General features: G+C 42.7%; 1 protein-coding gene across 4 annotated transcripts in view; it reads left to right on the forward strand.

Annotated features, from left to right (window-relative positions):
- The window catches only part of ST3GAL3 (ST3 beta-galactoside alpha-2,3-sialyltransferase 3), a 193,504-nt gene that overhangs the window by 98,113 nt on the left and 71,511 nt on the right, over positions 1–23,880 (forward strand). For 2 of the 4 annotated variants that reach the window (XM_063104146.1, XM_063104147.1), the window contains one exon: positions 19,331–19,423. In XM_063104146.1, coding sequence (XP_062960216.1) covers positions 19,331–19,423 — 93 coding nt within the window. Of the gene's footprint in view, positions 1–4,053; positions 4,117–17,202; positions 17,525–19,330; positions 19,424–23,880 lie in introns of those variants that run through there. The other 2 variants (XM_063104149.1, XM_063104145.1) reach the window with 2 other exon arrangements.

Consider the following 23,880-nt stretch of genomic DNA (forward strand, 5'->3'; position numbering starts at 1 on the left):
AATGTCCTGCTCACACCTGTATTCACAGGGCCTAGTGTTGTGTTTGTGGTGCATAGTAAATATTCAAAAATGTTTGTTAAATCAATTAAGGACAGAAGGAAGAGTGTATGAGTAAGAGAGAATAGTGCCACTTTTACTAACAAAACCCAAATCTTCCAGGTATCAGCATTGGAAGATTTTAGGGCATGGGGAGTGCAGAAGTGAGGACTGTCAAGTGGTTCTGCCTTTATCTAGCTCTGAGTTTTACCATCTCCTAGAAGGTCTTTTACTTCAAGAACTGCTGTCACCATCTTGTTGATTCCAGAGAGCACAGCTTTTCTTTAATGCTTTATAGAAAATGAGGAGGGGACATTCTCTTGGTTCCTCTTAGCAAAACTAAGGATATTTCACTGAAGATTAAAAGACAACAACAGAGAAATAAACCTTCTGTACAGGAAGTACAAGAGACCCAAAGGAGTGGTTTGGTTTTCAAAATGCAGAATTCTGTCTCTTCTGTAGCTAGCACAAGCCAGGGCCATACTTACTTCATAAAAGAGAGCACAGCATTACAGAATTTAGCTAGGTTCTTTGCTTCGTAACGTCTAGCCTAGAGAGTTTGGTACCTATGTGATCAAGACCCAAAGAGCCAAATTTCCACTTTGCAGCTCATCTGGGGCTCTCTCTGCACAGTGGTTCTTGGCCTTGACTGCATATTGGAATCACCTGGGCAGCTTAAAAAATTACTGATGCCTGCATCCCCCACCCTCTCACCCCCAGAGATTTTGAAGTCATTGGTTGAAGGTGCAGCCTGGGCACTGGATTTTTAAAGCTCTCCAGATGAGTCTAATATGCAGCTAAACTGAGAAACACTGCTTTCATAAAATATTTTGTTTCCTGTCTGAGGAATGCCCCACTTCCCCCAGGTGATTGATACCAAGAATAAATCTGTCTACATACAGAAGTATGTCTATATGCCGTGATTCATACCCAGGACCTCACCACCCAGAGATTCTGACTTAGTTGGTCAGGAATCAGGCTCAGTTACCTTTAAAAGTTGTACCAGATGATTCTAATGTGTTGGGGTAAAGAATGATGGGGGTGTAGTCTTCAAGCCTGTGACTACAATTATATCTGAATATAGCGTAATAACTACTGCAGAATATCATAGTAGTTAGGATATTGGCATTGAGGGTACTTTTCTTTTGATTCTAAATATTGTCCTTATGATACCTTTAAAATGAAAAAATATATTTGGATGTTCCTTTATTCTGTAAATTTTTTTCATACTCTCATTTTGAGCTGTAGATCTCTAGACACTATTTCCAAAAACCCATTTTGTTAATTTTTGCTCACCAACATTTTCTCTAGTTTTTCTTCATGGTCTGTAAAAATCTCAACCAATTGAAGAGTTTCCTATATAATGACTTATTTATATCTCTTCCTTATCTATTATTGAAATAAATATTTGTGTAAAGATGTAATGTCTGTCTTTTCCTATGCTGTCAAAGCTCCAAGAAGTCTGATGGTGGAACATGATAAATTTGAAGGAATGGGCAGTGACCAAATCATACAGGGCTTTAGAGATAGTAGTAAGAAGTTTCAGCTTCATCTTTAGGGCAAAAGATGCCTTGAAGGATTTTGAGCAGATAAATAACATAATCAGTTTTGACCCTTAGGAAGATGGCTTTGGCTGTAGGAAGGCAGATGGACTGGGGAGGGACAAGAGTGGAAAGGGACAGAGTATGTAGGAGGTCATCATAGAAGTATGGAATAGAAATCTGGAGAAAATTAACACCACCAAAAGCTGGTTGATGGAGTTTGGATGTGTTGTCCCCTCCAAAACTCATGTGGAAGTTTGATCTCCAATGTGGCAGTGTTGGAAACTGATTGAGTCATGGGGGCGGATCCCTCTTGAATGGATTAATGCTCTCCCTGGGGGAGGGGGGATTAACAAGTGAGTTCTCACTCTATTAGTTCTCGTGAGAGCTCATTGCTTAAAAAGACCCTGGCATCTTCTCTCTCTCTTGCTTCCTCTCGCCACGTGATCTGCTTGTACCCGCCAGCTGCCTGCCACTTTGCGCCATGAGTAGAAGCAGTCTGAGGCCCATGCCAGATGCAGCTGTCCTAGAATCGTAAGCCAAATAAACCTCTTTTCCTTATAAATTACCCAGTCTCAGGTATTTCTGTTATAGCAACACAAAATGGACTAAAACAGATCATTGGTACCAGGAGTGAGATATTGCTGAACAGTTACCTGAAAATGTGGATGCAGCTTTGGAACTGGGTAATGGGCAAAGGCTGGAGGAGTCTGGAGGACTTAGAAGAAGAGAAAAGACGAGGGAAAGTTTGGAATGTCTTAGAGACTTATGTAGTGGTGAGCAGAATGCTGATAGAAATGTGGACAGTAAAGGCCATACGGATGATGAGGTCTCAGATAGAAATGAGGGACTTATTGGGAATTGGACAAAAGATAACCCTTGCTACGCCATAGCAAGGAACCTGGCTGCGTTGTATCCATGCCCTTGGACTTTGTGGAGGTTGGAACTTAAGAGTTGTGAACCAGAGCATTTGGCCAAAGAAATTTCTAAGCATCAAAGCATTAAGGTCGTTGCATGCCTACTTCTAACAGCCTACTCTGAGTTATGGCAGCAAAGGCATAACGTAAAGCCAGAATTTAAAAGGGAAGCAGAGCGTAAAGTTTTGGAATATTTGTAGCTTGGCCATGCGGTAAAGAAGCAGAGAGCTGGAGAACAATGCAAGGGTGAAGCAGATAGACTGATTGCTAAAGACATTATCTTGGTGGTGAGGTAGCCAGATGCTAATAGAGGAGAAACTGAGAGGAAAGCCCTGCAGGCATTTCAGAAGTCTGGAAGGGTGCCCCACCCATCCCAGACCCTGAGGCCTAGAAGGACTGAGTTATCCTGGAGGACAGACCTGGGGCGCAGCTGCCCTAGGGATCCTGCTCCCTGCATCCCAGCTGCTCCAGCTGGAGTGGCCCCAAGTGTGGTTCATGTAGCAGCCCTGGAGAGTAGAGGCCCAAAACCTCGGTGGCGCGTCCATGTCATGTTAAGTCTGCAGGCCAGCAGGATGTGAGAGCAGTGGAGGCATAGCAGCCTCCATCCAGATTCCAGAGTATGTATGGAAAAGCCTGGGGGCCCAGGCAGAGACCTGCCACAGGGGTGGAGCCACTGCAGAGGCCATCTGACAAGAGCAATGCCGAGCAGGAAAGTGGGGTCAGGGGCCCCACAGAGAGCACCCACCAGGGAAATGTCTAGTAGAACCAATGCAGCAAGGTTGCTGCCAGGACCCCAGAACTTCAGGGCCACTGATAACGTGCAATGCAGGCCTGGAAAAGCCACAGGCACCAGCGTGGCCCACTGGGCTGTGCCTGGCAGAGCTGTGGGAACAAGGCTGCCAGATGCTTTGGGGGCCCAGATGCCCAATTGTGCCCAGGATGCAGGACTTGGAGTCAAAGAACATTATTTTGGAGCTTTAAGACATAATGTCTGCCCTGCTGGGTTTTGGACTTATTTGGGGCCTGTTTTTCCTTTGTTCTGGCCTATTCCTCCCTTTTAGAATGGGAATGTGTACCCAATGTCTGTTCCGTCATTCTATCTTGAAAGTAGATAAATTTGGTTTTTGTTTTCACAGGTTTACAGCTGGAAGGACTTTTGATTTTGGTCTCAAATGAGACTTTGGACTTTGGACTTTTCAGTTGGTGCTGGGACAAGCTAAGACTTTTGGGACTATTGGGATAGAATGATTGTATTTTGTATGTGATGGTGACATGCGTTTTGGGGGGCTAGGGGCGGAATGATGGAGTCTGGATGTGTTGTCCCCTCCAAAACTAATGTGGAAATTTGACCTCTAATGCAGCAGTGTTGGAAACTGATTGAGTCATGGGGGCGGATCCCTCTTGAATGGATTAATGCTCTCCCTGGGGGAGGGGGGATTAACAAGTGAGTTCTCACTCTTAGTTCCTGCGAGAGCTCATTGCTTAAAAAGAACCTGGCATCTTCTCTCTCTCTCTTGCTTCCTCTCACCACATGATCTGCTTGTACCCACCAGCTGCCTGCCACTTTGCGCCATGAGTAGAAGCAGTCTGAGGCCCATGCCAGATGCAGCTGTCCTAGAATCGTAAGCCAAATAAACCTCCTTTCCTTATAAATTACCCAGTCTCAGGTATTTCTGTTATAGCAACACAAAACGTACTAAAACACTGGTTCTTTGAAAATATCAATAAAATTGGCAAACCCCTAGTCAGGAGAACTAAAAAAAAGAGATAGAGAAAGAAGACACAAATTGCTAATATCAGAAATGAAAAAAATATCATTGCTAATCCATGGATATTAAAAGGATAATATAGGAGTACTATGAACAACTCTGTGCCCACAAACTTAGATGAAATGGGCCAATTCATTGAAATACACAAACTACCAAAACTCATATAAGGAGAAATAGATAATCTGGACAGGCCTATATCTACTAAAGAAATTGAATCAATAATTAATAACCTTCCAAAACAGGAAACACCAGGCCCCGATGGTTTCACTAGTGGATTCTATAAAAATTGAAGAGGAAAAAAAAATCAATTCTCTACAGTCTGTGCCAGAAAACAGAAACAGAAGGAATGCTTTCTAACTGATTTTATGAGGCCAGCATTACACTGTAACTGAAACCAGATAAAGACATTATAAGAAAGGAAAACTACAGACCAGTATCTCTCATGAACATATTGGAGAACTCCTCAACAAAATATTAGCAAATCAAATTCAGCAAACATATAAAAACAACTCTATACTACAAACAAGTTGGATTTATTTCAGGTATGCAAGCCTGGTTCAACATTTGAAAATCAGCTAATATATTGCATACATCAAAAGGCTAAAGAAGAAAAATAATATGATTGTATCTATAGATGCAGAAAAAGCATTTGATACAATCCAACATTCATTCATAATTTTTAAAAAACTCTCAGCAAGTTATGGATAGAGGAAATCTTCTTCAAATTGATTTTTTAAAAAAACCTACTGCTAAAATTATGTTTAAAGAGAAACCATATGCTTTCCCCTACTATTGGGGAAAAAACAAGAATGTTCCCTCTCAACACTTCTCTTCAGCATTATACTAAAGTCATAGCTAATGCAGTAAGACAAGAAAAGGAAATAAAAGACATATGGATTGAGAAGGAATAAATAAAACTGTCTCTGTTCACAGATGACATGATTGCCTATGTAGAAAACCCCAAAATTAGCAAAAAACTCCTGGATCTAATAAATGATTATGGCAAGGTCGCAAGATACAAGATTAATATACAAAAGACAATTGCTTTTCTATATACCAGCAATGAACAATTGGAATTTAAAATTGAAAACAGTGTCATTTACATCAGCACCAAAAAAGGGGGGGGGGGATAAATCTGACAAAATATGCGTATTAGTATGAGTGTGACATTGTGTGTACATACTATATATGAATGAAGAAAACAACAAAACTCTAATGAAGCAAATCAAGGAAACCTACGTAAATGGAGAGAGATTTTATGTTCTGATAGAAAGACTCAATATTAAGATATCAGTTCTTCCCAACTTGATCTATAGATTCAATGTAATCTCAATCAAAATCTCAGTAAGTTATTTTGTGGATATCAACAAACTTATTTTAAAGATTATATGGAAATGGGCCAAGCCCGTGGCACACTTGGTAGAGTGCTGCGCTGGGAGCGCAGCGACGCTCCCGCCGCGGGTTCGGATCCTATATAGGACTGACCGGTGCACTCACTGGCTGAGTGCCAGTCACAAAAAAACGACAAAAAAAAAAAAAAAAGATTATATGGAAAGCCAAAAGACCCAGAATAGCCAGTGTAATACTGGTGACGAACAAAGTTGGAAGATTGACACTACATGACTTCAGACTTACAATAAAGCTGCAGTAATCAAAATTGCATGGTATTGGCAAAAGAACAGACAAACAAATCAGTGGAACAGGATAGAGAGCCCATAAATAGACCCACATATGCTTTTTGCTCCTCTGTGGCAAAGGAGCAAAAGCAATACAATGGAAAAAGGATAGTTTTTTCAACAAATGGCACTGGAACAATTGGAAATCCATATGCACAAATTAATGTTTTACCTTACACCTTTCACAAAAATTAACTCAAAATGGAACCTTCTGGAAAGTAACATAGAAAATCTAGGTGAACTTGAGTTTGGCAATGAATTATTTGATGGAAAATCAAAAGCACAATCCAGGAAAGAAAAAAAGTCGATACATTGATTTTATTAGAATTTTAAACTGTGCTCTGTGAAAGGTGCTGTTAACAGAATGAAAAAACAAGCCACAGACTGGAAAAAATATTTGCAAAATACATATCTGTATGTATGTATACATATCTGTATGTACTTGTCTACAAAATATACAAAGAAGTCTTAAAACTCAACAATAACAAAAGAACCAACCCAATTTAAAAATGGGCAAAAAATCTGAACAGACTTCTGGTCAAGATGGTAGAATAGAAGGTCCCCAGAGTCACTCTCTACCACAAGTCAACCAATTCACAGCTATAAAAAAGCAATGACAGCCAAGCTGGGCCGCTAGAGCTCAGGGAAAGAGGAGGAGAGACCTATGGAGTGCATGAAGGCAGGAGAAGCCACAATGAGAGAAAGAAAGAACCACTCTGACTGTTTTGAGCCCCAGGCACTTCCAGGCTGGAGCTGCTGAGTGCATGGAGCAGGAGCTGGCAAAAGCCGCAGCTGTGCCCTTCAGATGAAGTTGCTTGGAGGCAGCAGGGGAGAAGAGGGCCTTGGAGGCCACCAGCCCAGCAAGACAACTAATAGGGTTCCCATGGGCACACATAGGACCGAGGACCCACAACAACTGAAAAAAAAAGGAGCCACTCAGAGACCAGTGAGTCATCACAAGGGACCAGAGCATGGCCCGTCCCATGGGAAGTGTTTGGAACATGGGTGGTGGGGGAGACAGGCCCACTGGGGGAACACTGGGGCACAACAAGGACAGCTGATCTACCCCCTAATCAGTGTAGGATCATCAGAGGAGACTTGTCAAGAATATAGAATTGCATGGAGTACAGTTTGATGAAAAGACTCAGGCCCAGATCAGAGTTTCTACACAACCCAGGTGCACTGGATCTCATTAGACCCAGAAGTACCTATAAAGTCAATCATTAAAACCTGAGCTGCACAGAAAGCCTTCCCTAGGGAATCAGCAGCAAAGCAGCAATCTAGTTCAACCACAGAGCTCAAGTACTGGTCCCCACAGGAACTTCCCCCATTTTAGAAGTAAGCAAATGATAACAAGTTAGTTCTAGCACAGAGTTTAAGTGCTGGGAACAGCAAATATTCCAACACAGAACTGATAGAAAAAACAAAGTACCCACAACCAGAGACAAAGTTTGATATTAACTAGCAAAGGTATCATTTCACCAAAGAACACCTATAACACCTAGTAGAACCGGAAGATCCCCTGGGCTACCAAGCCAGAAAGGGGGGAGGGCCAGGGACCTCAGCCATGCCCCCCGACACCCATAACTAGCCCAGTGATGACCACTGAGCAGCCGCAGGAAGCACCCTGGGCTCTCCCGAGCCAGGGCAGTGGGGGACCAAGGGCCTTGGCCGTGCCCCCCCTGACACCCGCAACCAGCCCAGGAATGACCTTCGAGCTGCCCCAAGAAGGACGCCAGATTCCTGAGCTAGGGTGGGGTGGGCAAGGGCTTTTGCCACATCCCTTGACCTCTGCACCCAGCCCAGCAATGACAAAGCCTCTGCTGGAAGTCACCTGGTCTCCCCCGTGGGAATGAGGGGGATGCCACAGGCCTTAATCCCACCCCTCCGCCTTCCTCCTTCTTCCATCCCATTTCCTTCCCCTCTCCCCCTCCCTCCCAACTGCTCCACAACATTATAGAATGTAAAAAAATAATAATATTAATTTTAAAATAATTTAAAAAATAAAATCTCAAAACAAAACAAAACAAAATCTGAACAGAGACATCACCAAAAAAGATATACAGATGGCAGATTAGCTTATGAAAAGGTCCTTGCATCATATGTCATTAGGGAAGTGCAAGTTAAAACAACAGTGAAATACTATCACACATCTATTAGAATGGCTGAAATTAAAACTGACAATCTCAAATGCTGACAAGGATGTGGAGCAACAGGAATTCTCATTCATTGCTGGTGGGAACGCAGAATGGTTTGGCCACTTTGGGACACAGTTTGGCAACATCTTACAAAGTTGAATATAGTCTGACCATATGCTCTAGCAATCTCCCTCCTAGGTATTTACCCAATTTAGTTGAAAACATGTCCACACAAAAACTGCACACAAATATTTATAGCAACTTTATTCATAATTGCACAAAACAGGAAGCAACCAAGATGCCCTTCAGTACAGTAGGTAAGTGGGTAAAGAAACTGTGGTACATCCAGAAAAGGGAATATTATTTAGCACTAAAAAAATGAGCTGTCAAGCCTCACAAAGATATGGAGGAACCTTAAATACATATTACCAAGTGAAAGAAGCCAGCCTGAAAAGGCTACATACTATAGGATTCCAACCATATGACATTCTGGAATAGGCACAACTATGGATACAGTTAAAAGATCAGTGACTGAGAAGTGGAAGGGGGAAGGGGAAACGGGATGAACAGGTGTGTATGTATTTGTCAAAATCCATAGAACCTTATGATACAAAGAGTGAACTTTAATGTAAACTATGGACTTTAGTTAATAATAATGTATCAGTATTGGTTCATTAATTGTAACAAATGTATCACACTAACACAAGATGTTAATAACAGGGAGATATGGGGGATGGCAGAGGGCATATGTGAACTCTATATTATCTGCTCAATATTTCTGAAAATCTAAAACTATTCTAAAAAATTACGTGTGTTAATTTAAGAAAACAACCACCAACCACCAAGGGCTTTGAAATCAGGAAAAAATAAAGTGTATTAATTGAAAAAACAACAGCAGCTGGCCATTTGACTCAGTTGGTTAGAGCACGGTGTTATAACACCAAGGTCAAGTGGATCCCTGTATAGGCTAGCGGCCAAAAACAAACAAATAAACAAACAAGAAACAGCATCCAACAACCAAAGGCTTTGAAATCACAAATGTCCTCTTTATATCCATTATTACCTCTTAATCCAGGCCTCCTCATTTCTTTCTCAGACTAGTGTATGTCATTCCTCTGAATAAAAATCCTTCAGTGACTCCCAATTGCCTACAGCAGAAAGTTCAGACTCCTTGTCCTGGCAGCAAGACCATGATCTGGTCTCACAGGCTTTGTTCTGTCATTACTAAAGTATTTGCATTTCCCCAAATGCTCCAGGCCCTGTTTCTCCTTTGGGCCTTTGCACATATTGTTTCCTCTGCTGAGAAGGCCATTCCATCCTCTCATCTTGACATCACCTCCTCAAGATGCCTGCCCCAATTCCCCAGACCACTTTAATTGCCTCATCTCCTCCACACCCTGTGCATAACTCTGGTTAGCTCAGTTGGTTAGAGCACTGTGTCCAAACACCAAGACCAAGGGTTCAGATCCCCAAACTGGCCAGCTGCCAAAAAACAAAACCATGGAAAACTGAGACCCCTTGGTGCAGTGCTTCTGAAACATGTCATCCTGAGTACCCTAGTGCAGAGGAGAATAAGCACATACTGCAAAGCAACCCACATCAGGCATAAAAATTCTTTAAGATCTTCATTGTATTTTTTTAAATTTTGCATTCTACTCCATGATACATATGTGTTGTTTTAGTACATTCTTCCTCATATCTTCAAGTACATTTATTGCTCCAGGAAGATACACTGTATTTGTACTGTGGCTTTGAGTACCCCTAAACTGTGACATACACTTTGAGAACCCTGGATTTAGGGGCAGTGTTATTTGGAAGCCATGATAATGACCTATATTTTGTGCTTGGGACAGATACAAAAATTGGACCCAAGTTTTCACTGTAATTTTCACTACAAACCTTATGAGATTTAGCCCTTCCATTTGGCTCACACAGGTGCTAGAGTTCCAGTTTATGACAATTCCCTGCATGTAGACGTTGGCCTCATTTCAGTGGCCCTCCCTCTGCGGCCCCCAAAGTCTCCTGACCTCCCTGCCTAATGGGCAGAAATTTGGAGACAGCCAAGTGAGTTGGAGAGAAGAATCCAAACAAAAAAAATGAAAAGAACAGTTTTTTCTCCTTAAATTAGTGAAACTATGATAATAATTCAGATGAATCTAGAAGAAGTAGTAAAAGCAGAAGTCAAATATTAAAACAGTAGGAGCAGTAACTGACTTTTGTATAACCTTTTGAAGAGCACTCGGACCTACATTGTTGCAGGTATTCATTGATCTTCCCATCAGTCCTATAAAATGTGCATTATTATAGCTATCTAAGAGTTAAAGAAACCAATTATATCTTACCCGAGGTTACACAACCAGTAAGTGGAAAATCTAGTTAAACTCTAGTCTTCTTACCTTTAGGTCTATTGCTCTTTCTACCAAAAAAAAAAAAAAAAAAAAAAAAAGCAAGGGCTTTGGTGAGAACAGAAGAAAGCCTCTGGAGTTAGTTTTCTTTTGTCAAAAATGAGAAAAATACTTAACTTACAGTACGGGTGCTCCAAGGGCATGCAGGGCCCTGGCCAAATGTTTTTTGTAAAGCCTCTGCCTGTATACACCAGGTGATGGGTCCATGTGAAGTATAATGATTCATTAATGAGGATTTAGAACAATGGGTGAAGAAGAGATATTTAGTGTCTGTTTATATCCAACAGTGCACATGAAGATTCTTCATAGTATCCAGACCTCATCTCTTTGTATTTTTTATTTTAAAATGCATCATTCATGGCAAATTTCTACCACAAGAAAAGATAGCAGTGCTGTTATTACAATGGTCCCCCCTTATCCATGGAGTATATGTTCTAAGACCCCCGGTGGATGTCTGAATCTGGGGATAGTATTGAACTCTGTATATACTATGTTTTTTACTGTACATACATGCCTATAATATAGTTTAATTTATAATTTAGGCACAGTAAGAGATTAACAACTAATAATAAAACAATTATCACAATATATTGTAATAAAAGTTATGTGAATGTGGTCTCTCTCTCAAAGTATCTTATCGTACTGTACTCGCCCTTCCTGTGGTAATGTGAGGTGATAAGTGCCTACGTAATGAGATGAAGTGAGGTGGGTGACGTAGGCACTGTGTTGTGATGTTAGGCTACTATTGACCCTCCAATAATACTCAGAAGAAGGATCATCTCTTTGGGTGATCCTGGATCCCTGAGCCGTAATGATGTCGATGGCTGGATGTCAGGAGCAGGTGGTGTCTATGACTAACCATTGGGTAGCATATATAGTGTGGATATGCTGAACAAAGGGATTATTCATGTCCTGGGCAGGACAGAACTGAACATTGCAAAATTTCATCACACTTCTCAGAGTGGCGTGCAATTTAAAACTTATGAATTGCTTATTGCTGGAATTTTCCATCTAATATTTTTGACTGTGATTGACAGTTTCAGGTACCTGAAACTGTAGAAAGCAAAACCATGGATACGGGGGGACTGCTATACTCAATGCTGTGGTTTTTTGGAACTTGTTTTATAGAAACAGTGTAGATCTTCTCGTCTCTTCTCTTCCCCTGCACCATTTATTTCATGCTGGTTACATCATTACTCGTGGTGCCGTGTGATCCTTCTTGATGCCCATGAATACTGGCTTCCAGTGACTCTCAAATATTGTGACTGCTTTGTTGATGATGACCACAAATGCAAGTGCTACCCAGAGTGTGCAGGGAAAATGTGAATTGTAAATAGTTTTCTAATCATGTTAAATTTGTTGTTTGAAATTTTATAGTGTAAACAGAATGATACATCTTCCAACCATGTCATCTCTTGGACTCTTTCAGCCCCACATGTCTGGGTCTAAGGGCAGTACTGCTTTAGATTATCGTAAAGCTAAATTAGATAATTAGATCCTCCGTCTGGCACATGGTTTATGCTCAATAAATGTTAGTTCCCTTCTTTTTGCTACCACCCAGAAATAGGATGTGTTTTCATTTTTAAAGAAATGAAGCGTGGAAACAAAATTGGTTTGGAGCAGTCACAGCAGATCCCTGGAGGGCAGCCTCTGTGAGGATTGTCTCTACAGGGCAGGCTAAAGCTCTTGGAGAGCTTACCGGAGAGCAACCTCCCAGCCACAATGAAATAAGTTACAGGGCCCTGGAGACAAAGATAAACTGCAGTGATGTCAGCTCCAGAATCACTGATGTAACGGAACTGGCCTGGTTTGGTGAGAAGGTATTGCAGTGCCCAGTAGCAATGGATGAGAGCTGAGAAATACCCCAAATTCCAGATGGCTTAGATCCAGCAGTCCCTCTTCTCTCAACATGATAGAAGAAGACGTTTGACATTGTTTTGGAGTTTACCATAGATGGCTGTACGTGGCAAGAGCTGTATAGAAACCCATGTCTACATTGGAGGTTGCAAAGAGCAAAGGGTCAGTGATGTCCAGGGTGGAATGTCCAAATGTGGGTGGATGAAGAGACATGATAATGCAGGAAGGGCCAACATACTGCAGTAACGGCAGCAGTCGGAGGAGTTAGAAATTGTCCTAAGGAGAAGACTTTCCATATTGGAGCTTGAGAGGATCTATGGCAGTGCTAAGTATTTTCCTTACCTAAAGGCTGTTTCAGAAAAAAATTAAAATGAAAATGTTTCATGCTGTAGGATTACTAAAGCTAAGCAAAGCTGCTTCTACAATTTCCTGCCATGTCATTGTTCCAGAAACAACTCTCTAGCAATATGTAGAAATATCTCCCCATAAAGGGTAGAGGGAAGAATTGAAGAAGCAGTGGTGGCCTGAGCTCTGTGCTGAGGGGTCTTATCTGCACATTCGTGCAAGCCCTGCAAACATGATAATATCAGCTAGCTTTTTTTTTTATATTGAATCATAATTGATTATATATATTTTTGGGATTCATTGTTGACATATGTTGATCAAATCAATATTACTAGTATATATATTGTTACAAATTGTACTTATTCTTTATGCCACTTGTCCAATCTCTCTCTATCCCCCTCTCCCTCCCCCCTCCCACCACTCATAACCCTAAATTTCTTCTCTCCCTCTGAAAGAGTAATGGTTACTCTGTTGATTCGTTGCCTGGATGATCTGTCCAATGCTGAGAGGTGTGTTCAGGTCCCCCAATATTATTACAGAGCAGATGCTTCTTCTGCCACTCTGGAATGGGCTTTGTGGAGAGAGACGTCCTCTTCTTTTCTTTGGTCTCTGCTGGTGACTCTCCTTGTGTCAATGCACTCCAGTGGCTTGTGGACCATCTGTGTGGTGGTTGTGATGTCTATCCACTTTCACAGCAGCCATGGTTACTGTTGTGGCTGTGGTGGGCCACCCACATGGAGGTGATGTTTTTGGCATGCTCCTTGGAGCTGGTGGTGTGCCTGGTTGTGGGGGGAGGTGCGGTCCCCAGCTCCATATCCTGGGTCCCTGGGCAGGGCCCCGAGATGCTGGCGGTGTGCCTGGATGTGGGCGGGGGGGGGGTTGGTGTCCGGCTCCATGCCCTGGGCCCCTGGGCAGGGCCCCGAGGCCCTGGCAGTGTGCCTGGGCTGGAACTAATTTTTTGTCATTTGCTTACTTCTAAAACAAGGGAACTTCCTGTGGGAACCAGTAGTTGAGCTGCGTTGTTGAGCTAAATTGCTGCTTTGCTGCTTTTTCCCTAGGGAAGACTTTTTGTGAAACTCAGAGTTTAATGGTTGACCTATAGGTACTTCCAGCTCTCCAGGGACTGAGTACACCTGGGTTGTGTACTCTGATCTGGGCCTGAGTTTTTTCATCAAACTGCACCCCATGCAATTCTGCATTCCTGACCAGTCTCCTCTGAGTGGTCCTGTGCTAATTGGGTGGCGGATCAGCTGTCCTTGCTGTGTCCCAGTGTTTTTCCCCTTGGGCCCATCTCCCCCACCACCCATGCTCCAAACACTTCCCATGGAACGGGCCCTGCGCCAGTCCCTTGTGATGACTCTGAATGGCTCCCCATTTTCAGCTGTTCTGGCTCCTCACTCCTGTGTGGGTCCATGGGAACCCTATTAGTGGTCTTGCTGTCCTGGGGGCCACCAAAGCCCTCTTCTCCCCTGCTGCCTCTAAGCAACTTCATCCAAAGGGGGCAGCTGCAGCTTCTGCTGGCTTCTGCTCCATGCACTCAGTAGTTCCAGCCTTAAAGCAGCCCTGGCCAGAAATGCTCCGAGCAGTTTTTTCTTTCTCTCGTTGTGGTTTCTCCCCCTTCATGAACTCCGTAAATCTCTCCTCCTCTTCCCCTGAGCTCCAGCGGCCCCAGCTTGGCTGTTGCTACATTTTTATAGTTGTAAATTGGTTGATTTGTGGGAGAGAGTGACGCTGGGGACCATCTATTCCACCATCTTGACCAGAACTCTCAATATTGGCTAGCTTTGATTAAGTTGCTATATTATTTGTCAGGCAGTGTGCCAGGAGTCACATACATGGTCTTTTCTCATAACATGTGACTTGAACTGTATGTCACTAAGTGAACCCATAGAATGAGGGAGGGGGGCTTAGTAAAGGGCTGATCTGAGTTCAGTCCTCTCTGAGATGGTTCAAAAAATTAGACTGTTGGTTATAAGATGTCCATTACTAATCTGTAGTGTCCTCAGGAATAACCCTCCAAGTCCCTTCTTTATTTTCCCCAGCCATCGCCACCTCTCCCTTACACTTCCTGTTGGTTAACCCTGGTCAAGGTAACCACTGGACGCCAGTCCAACATTTTGTTGGGTACTTATGTGCTCTGTGCCGTGTGTGCTATGCTAAATGTTCTGGGAGAGAAAGATATTTAAATGGACACCTACTCTTCATAACGAATGCTAGGCCATAATTATGTCCTAGTCTTCATTATATCCCTGTTCCCAGGACAGTATTTGGCACGTAACAACAGCAACAGTCTTGTTAGCACATCTTGAGTGAAAACCAAATGCCAGGCCAGCACTTTGTTCTCAACATAATCCTCACAACAATTTTATGAAGTAGGTATGAGTATAATTCCCAATTTCAAAGATGTGGAAATTAAGAAGATAGAGCAATTACATAGTATGCTCCAAATCACACAGCTAGTAAGGGACAGAGCCAGGATAGAAGTCCAAGCAGAGTGACTCCATTGACTCTAAATATGAGTTGAATGAGGGAATGAGAGGAAGGAAGGGAAGGATGTGGGAGAGGAGGAGAGTATGGGAACAAGTGAGCAAGCTAAGATGAAAATCCGCTCTAGGTAGCTTGGGGCCCACAGAGGATGAGTTAGTTCTACTTGGGTGGGGAAGCATCACAGAAAGTTCATGAAGGAAGTGGTGTTTAAACTGAGTAGGTACTCACTGGCCAGAGTAGGGTAAAGGAGCAGAGCTAAGGCCAACCCTTCTACTCTGTTCTAGATCCTCCTCCCTCAGCTTCTCAAGGGCATTCCTCCTACAGCTGTCCTATCTCTACTGCATCGTGGGTTTGTCTCTTATTCTAACCAGCTTATAAACATGCTAAAATATTTCCTAACCTCAAAAAACACTATCTTTACCCTGCTCCCTCCCTCCAGCTATTGCCCCATTTTTTCTGTCTCCCTTTATAGCAAAACTAAAAATAGTTTGTATTTCATGACTCCAATTCCTCTCCTCCTGTTTTCTCTCAAACCCAGTGAAATCAGTTTCACCCCACACTCCTGTGAAGCAGCTCTTGTCCAGGTCAGCAGAGACCTCCATGTTGCCAAGTCCAGTAGTCCACCCTATGGCCTCACCTTACCAGGCCCACCACCGTGGTTGGCACAGTTGGTCCCTGCGTCCTTCTCGAGGCACTTCCTTCCCTTGGCACCTGGGACATCACACTCTTCCCTGATTACTCTTCTGGCTCACCAGCTAGCTGCTCCTTCCAGCCTTCTGCATTGCCAGCCTCACCTCATGTTGATCCTTCAAATGCACAGGTGTTCAGGGCACTCTCCTGCAGGGAATCATGCAGTGACTCCCCCTTGTGATAGAATCCAAGCTTGAGCCCCATGCTCGAAGCCTGCCTCTGCCGCCTCGTCTTTCACTTTCACGTGGCATCATACAGTGCTTCAGTGCTGGATGGCCAGCCCCTGAAATGTGCTTTCTCACCACATCCTCTCAAGATCCTGGGAACTACATGGTTCCCATTGCACATAATGAAGCTGAGAATCAGATTTTCCATTACTTGCCCAAGGTCACACAACTTGTCAGTGTCCTCTGTGAAAATTTCTGATTCCAGATCCAGCACTCTGTCCATTTACAACCCATTGCTTGGCCTGATTCCTTAAACTCCATCCTTATGAGTGAAGCAGGGGAATGGAAGTCTGGATCCTTCTTTGGATTCCAGTCTGTCCATCTGGATTTTCTCTGGAGGGTGCAGTGGTTTACATTCTTCACCCCAGGGGCTTGGTAGTCACGTTTGCAGGACAATGGGTGCTCTTACTGGTTGAAATGCTAAATCTCCCCAAATGAAAGGCCAGCTGCAGAGTAGGAGAAGAACAAGGGCTAAATGATTTGATCAGACATCTGTGGGGGGCTCCTGGCATTTGGAGTGTGAGTGCCTTAGAGAAACTAACTATTCTGGCCCGAGGGAGTTGGTGACCATTAATCTTGGTGGTTTTGACCGCCAACTGCCCCAGAGGTCCCAGGCTGCTGTATGACTCAGAATCCCCAACACTCCCCCTATTCTTCTCTCACTGGGATAGTCAGGAGGCCATTTCTAAGGCATTTTAATTTGGTAATAATTTGACATGGCCCATGTATCCGGAGTTGTACGTTTTAGAATTTTCTGTGGTTTCTAAATGAGGGGTTGATTTGGAGCTCATCAGCCTCCATGTTTGACTGCCCTGCACTACCATGGAAAGAACAGAAGCTCCTCCTTCTCCACCAGGTCCTGGCTTCCCTGTGCTCCAGCTGGCCCGTGCTACCTCTTCTCCATTATAGATGACCTCAGCCCGTGAGCCCTGGACTGTCCCATAGCCCTTATTCTTCAAGAACCTTGTCAAAAGTTGATGGTGCAAACTAGAGAGAGGAAAGATGTGGCCAAATGTTTATCTGGTATAGTTACATTTATTTCTGCAGTGCACTGTGTTAAGAAGGGCAATTGCCATTCGTCTTTCAACTTCTTTGTGAAACTTCCTAGAATTCAGAAAGACCACCAGAACCACTGCACAAGGCGAGCAAGCAGGTGGTGGGGGATTAAGGAGACAGGACATGAGAGGACTCAAAACGCCTCACTGCTTGTGTGCATACTTTCAAAGAACTGGGCAAGGCCTTCTTGACCCTCTTTTCTACTCCATCTCTGACTGTGCTGACCACTCCTGTGCTGTTGCTGGACTCTGTGCTTTCTTCTGTGATCATGCTGAGAGCTCCTGCACTGGTGTTAGACAGAAGTGGATTCAAACCCAGTGTCTGCTACTTACCAGCTGTGTGATCTTGGATAAGTCTCTTCATCTTTCTGAGTCTCATGGGTAAATTAATAATTCATAGCACCTCTCACAGGTTTGTTAAGAGGAGTAATTGAAACAAATCTAGAATATTACTGTGCCTAGTCTAAACGTTTCTGGTAAGTTCAGTAATTGCACTGAAGTTTATGTTTCATTTCTAAAATACAATTATTTACATAAGAAAGTATCGTTTTTCTCTTGTTAAAACCTTCAACTTTCTTTTGCCTACCAAATGAAGTTCCATCTCCCTGGCTTGTCACTCAGCATGTGTATTTGCATTTCAAGCTTTGAACTTCGTTGGTTGGGAAGGCTTTAAAAATGTAGATTTCTGAAAGAAATTGCATATGGATACAGATGAGTTTGTCTATATTCAATGAGCAGTTGATCTGTGTAAGGCCCTGGACTAGGCCCACAGGGGTGCGGGGTGAATCGGTCATGACACACAACAGGTGATGGCATAATCATTTCTGGCCATCTGGTACAAGCACCACTATTCCACACCCATGCCACGTAGTCCCTGTAGAAGGCAGCCCTGAGGGTAAACTTGCCACAGGGCCCCAGTGCAATGGAGCAGCTGGGCACCAGAGTGCTGGCAGTGGGCCCAGGGCTCGGAACTGGCAGCCAGCCAGGTCTCACTCTGGTGCCCCAGAACACAGCCCTCTGCCCCGACAGCACTGAGCCCATTCAGTCACTATATCCTGTCCTTCGGTTGCAATTTTCTCTAGACCCCATAGGGCAGAGTTTTTGGTGGCAGGGCAGTGACTCCAGCCCCACATTGAACATATAAGGATATTGAAACCCAGAGATGCAAGGTGGCACGATTATAATTGCACGGCAACAAAGCCTGGGCTAGAACACAATCTTCTGAAAAATACTCAGCGGTCTCTGGCTTGTGTGTTCCTGCAATTGCCTTGGCTATAGTTTGGAGTACAGTGAGACTATCAGGGTCACTTTGTTCCTTCAGAAAGTTACAGGGGTCTTCTTTGTGCCCATCTCTGTGCAAGGTAGTGGGGGGGCAGGGTCAAACCAGACTCTGACCTCAGGAATCTATAGTATAATGAGGGAGACACAGTACCAACAATTACAATACAGTATGGCAAGTGCTGATGGGAAGCGTGTGAGGTGGGTGGCAGGAGGAGGCACTACAACAACTCAGAGGACGCACTTAGCCCGATCTGGAGAATTACTCTCAGTGGCATTGACATCCAAGCTTAGTAGTGAAGGAACTAGGCATTAGGTGGAACAGGACAAGGAATAACATTCCAGGTAGAGAGAGAAGAAGACCATCTTCAACTAAAGTCTCATGATTACATCAGTAGCTCCAGTAATACACATATATCGTGTCCCTGTTCAGGTCACTGTGGATGGTTCCCCTGGGTGGATCCAGTATGTATGGCAAGATTAAAAGCAGATGAGGCTGGGTGTGTAGGAACATACAGGGAAGGTGGAAGGGGCAGTGCCTCTCACTTCACAGCTCTACCCTGTGGAGCCCCAAGTGCCACCCCCCAGTCTTGGAGCCTGGATAGAGCTGTGACCAGGATTTCCTTGGACCTGAGACCAGGATTTCCTTGGTCTCAGGCTTACAGCAAAGAATTTGTGTGAAACTGAGTTCCTTTTACAAAATCCATCAAAGGGCCTTGCTTATTTAGCTATCTATTTTTGTTTTGGGGGGTTTTCTTACCCCTGAAGCCTTGGTGTGGAAAGGGCCTGAAGTGCTGATTGTAGGGAATGAAGCTTTATTCAAGGTTTAAACACTTTCAACTTTTCATGAGTTAATAACCCACTGACCACTCAGTGCCTGGCAAGCTGACTTTCCTTCTCTTTCCATAGGCCTGCTGAGTTAGCCACCAAGTATGCCAACTTTTCAGAGGGAGCTTGCAAGCCCGGTTATGCTTCAGCCTTGATGACCGCCATCTTCCCCCGGTAAGTGCTCCTGTTTCCCTCCATACCCTAGACAGCATGGGCCGTGGCCCAGGAGCCAGAAACCTTGCCCCTCGCAGCGAGTCATGTTCTCCTGAGGAAAGAAGATTTCTGTTGTAACTTCCCACCTGTGTCCTGGAATCTATGGGAGCCTGGAAAGGACTTTGCTTTTAGTTGGTTCCTACCCCAGTCCCACTCTGTGCCCTTGCTGTGCCTTACCCCCTTCCTACCTCTTGGAACTTGCACCTGGTGGCACAACTTGTTTCTGCAGAGGGGAGGGAGAAGGTAGCACCTATGTGGTTGCCCATGGAAGCCAGGTGTCCAGAGGCAGCCAGACAAGGCTGCCAATCACAGAAACTCCTAGCCCTAGTGTCAGTGGCCAAACTTTTTTGGAAGCTGGGACCAACTGGCTGCCTTCAGGGAGGCATATCCAAAGAAAGCAGGGATCAAAGAGCACTTTCTGAGGCTGTCTGAATGTCAGCACCCTCCCGCTCTGTCTGTTTTGCTTTCTGGAGCTCCTGATTTCCTTGGTCCAGGGAGTTCCTTTTACCAAATGCCACTGAAGGGCCTTGCTTACTTATCTTCCTTCTCCTTTTGCATTTTCTTTTCTGAAGCCTTGGTGTGGAAGAGGGGCTGAAGTGCTGAGATTGTCTTGTCTCATCTTGGAGTGCAGTGAGACCATCAGTGTCATTTTGTTCCTTCAGAAAGTGACAGGAGCAGTTGATTGTGGGGCTGGAGAAAGGCTACTCAGGATGCTGAGGACACCAGGATGTAGCACTTGGTCCACCAGAGGAGCCCTAGGGGTGGGCTCTGCTTACTGGTGAAAGGACTTGCCTCGCATGCTTTAGAAGGCTGAGGTTAGGGCACATAATGTGTTTGCAAAGGAATGCTGAGAAACAGCTAGCCCAAAAGTAAATTCAGGATATTTGGGTTTTATGCTCCTTTTCTAACATGAGCAGTCCCAGCTTAGCGCCTTGTGTAAAGCAAGGACTACGATGGCTGAGTATCTGGTGCTCAGATAGAGATCTCTTTGTCTGAGGTCGGTCTTCTGAATTGACTCCAAATATTTTGCTTCCTCCAGCTATTTATTGAGAGCCTCTAAAGTCTGGCACTGTGTTCTATATTTTTACACATGTTTTCATAAGCTTACATGACATGGTCCCCTGGCCCAGACACCTGTGAGTTTTCCTTGACGTGTGCATAGGTTTCTTTTATTTTTTTTTAATTGAAAGTAATACAAGCATGTGATTTAAAAAAAAACAAAACCCTCAAATCATACAAAAAAGTATATACTGCCACTCCAGACCCCTTCCCCAGAGACATCCAGTTAATTTACTGTAAATGGGAACATACTGTATTTATTGTTTTGTACTTTGCTTTTTACTCCTAACAAATATGTATTAGAGATTATCCTATTACCAGCATATGTAGATCCATCTCATTTTTTAAATAATTGAATAATATACAATTATATGGATGTATCATAAATTTTATCAAAAGTAAGCTTTATTGAAGTTTGATTTATATGCAATAAAATTTACCTTTTAGTGTAATTCCATGAATTTTGACAAATGCATACTTTGTGTAACCACTAACACAATGAATAGCACATTTCTCTTACCCCCAAAAAGTCCCCAACCCCCACCCCCCAGCCCCTGGTAACCACTGATCTGTTTTCTGTTCCTGTAGCATTTCCAGAATGTCATATAAATGAAATGATATAGTATGTAGCCTTTTCAGTCTGCTTCTTTCTTTAGTATAGTGCATTTACAATTCATACATGTGTCATGTGGGTCAGTGTTTTGTTCCTTTTCATTGCTAAGTAGTATTCCATTGTATTGATGTAACACAGTCTGTTTATTCACTTAATGGTCAAAAGACATGGGTAAATTCCAGTCTTTGGCTATTATAGATAAAGCCCCTATAAACATATGAGTACAGATTTTTGTGTGAACATATGTGTTCATTTTTCTTGAGTAAATAAATACCTAGTGGTGGAATGGCTGGGTCCCAGGGTAAATGTATGTTTAACTTTGTAAGAGACTGCCAAACTGTTTTCCAAAGTGATTGTGTATTTTGCTTTCCTACCAGCAATGTATGAGTTTCAGTTGCTATACACCCTTGCCATCAGTCCTTTTGATTTTAGCCATTCTAGTAGGTTTATAGTAATATCTCACTGTGGTTTTAATTTGCATTTTACTAACGAGTGATAGTGTTAAGTATTTTTTCATGTGCTTATTTGCCATTCTTTTATCTTTATGGAACTATCTATTCCAATCTGTTGCCATTTTTTTAATTTATTGTTTGTCTTTTTGAATTGGAAAAATTCTGTAAATATTCTGGATAGAAGCCATTTGTCAGATAAGTGACTTGCAAATATTTTCTTGTCTTTCTTGTCATTCTCTTAACGGTGTCTTTCATAGAGCAGAAGTTTTTAATCTTGATAAAGTCCAATTTACTGATTTTTTTCCTTTTATAGATTGTATTTTTGGTGTTATATCTAACAAATCTTTCCCCAATCCAAGGTCAAAAGGTTTTTTCTTGTTTTCTTCTAAAATTTTTATAGGTTTAGCTCTTACAGTAGGAGCTAAAATTTGAGTTAATTTTTATATAAAAGATTGGTTATATTAAAAGATTGGTTAGCTCAGTCGGTTACAGTGTGGTGTTATAACACTAAGGTTACGGGTTTGGATCCCTGCACTAGCCAGCTCCACAAAAAATAAATAAATAAGAAGGTATGGGTTGAAGTTCACTTTTGGCATATGGATGGATGTTCACTTGTTCCAGAACCATTTGTTGCAGACACTCTTTCCCCCACTGATTACCTTGGCATGTTTGTTGAAAATCAGTTGAACATATATGTGAGGGTCTATTACCAAACTCTTTATTCTGTTTCATTGATCTATGTTTATCCTTGCGCCAGTGTCATACATACATGGACAATCATGTCTTCTGTTACTGAAGACGATTTTATTTCTTTCCTTCCAATCTGGATGCATCTTATTCCTTTTTCTTGCCTTACTGCACTGGTCATATTCTTCAGTACAGTATTGAATAGATAAGATGAAAGTGAACAGAACTTGCCTTATTCCCAATCTGAAGAAAGCATTTAGTCTTTTACCATTATGGGGTTTGCTGTAGGTTTTTCACAGATACCCTTTTTCAGGTAGAGGAAGTTCTATTCCTAGTTTATTGTGAGTTTTTTTTTTTTATCATGAATTGATGTTGAATTTTGTCAAATGCCTTTTCTGCATCTGTTGAGATGACCATATGGTTTTTCTCTTTTAGTCCCTTAATATGGTGAATTATACTGATTGATTTTTTCCCATTGATCAATGTTTGATTTTTTAACCAACTTTTCATTTGTAGGATAAACTTTGTTTGGCCCTGATGTGTTATTCTTTTTATATATTGCTGGATTCAATTTGCTAATGTTTTGCTAAGGATTTTTATGTCCTTGTTCATGAAAGAGATTGGTCTGAAGTTTTCTTTTCTTGTAATGTCTTTAGTTTTGGTACCAGGGTAAAGATAGCTTCATAAAATAAATGGGGAAATAGTTCTTCATCTTCAGTTTTCTAAAAATTTTGTGTAGCATTGGTAATATTTTTCCTTAAATGTTTGATAGAATTTACCAGCAAAGACATCTAAGCCTGTCTGAAAACAAAAACAAAAACAAACCTGTTCTTTCTCCCTATTACTCCCATGCACCTCTGGAACACACTTTTGACACCAGATGTGTGGGAGTTTTTTTCCCACACACTAAGCAATTCTGCAGGATATGCCACCTGGATGTCCTATAATTCAAATCAGTCTGACACTATCCATCTGGAGATAGTGTCAGATCCCACAGGTCGAGGTCTCAGTTCCATAAAACTGCCCCCCACTTCAGACACCAATCACAAGTAGTAGGTTGTCTCTCATACATCTGACTGAACCACTGTAAATTGGGGGTTCCCAGGACTCACTCCTCAGGTTCAATTAATTTGCTGGAGTGGCTCACAGAACTCAGGGAAATACTTTACTTGTGTTTACTCATTTATTATAAAGGATATTACAAAGGATACAGATGAACAGTCATATGGAAGAGATGCATAAGGCATGCCATGTGGGAAGGAATACTTCACCCTCCAGGCAGCTCCATGAGTTCAGCAATCCAGAATATAGAGACAGAACTCCTAAAACCCAACACCAGCAAAGCAGACTGATTTTAAAACAGGCAAAGGACTTGAATAGACACTTCTCCTAAGAAGATATACAAATGGCCAACAGGCATATGAAAAGATGCTCAACATCACTAATTATTGGAGAAATGCAAATCAAAACCACAGTGAGATACCACCTCATACCCATCAGGATGGCTACTATAAAAAAACAAAACAAAACAGAAAATGACAAGTGTTAGTGAGGATGCAGAGAAATTAGAACACTTGTGCACTGTCGGTGGGAATGTAAAATGGTGC

Source organism: Cynocephalus volans, chromosome 8, assembly GCF_027409185.1.
Source record: "Cynocephalus volans isolate mCynVol1 chromosome 8, mCynVol1.pri, whole genome shotgun sequence".
Lineage (NCBI taxonomy): Eukaryota > Metazoa > Chordata > Mammalia > Dermoptera > Cynocephalidae > Cynocephalus > Cynocephalus volans.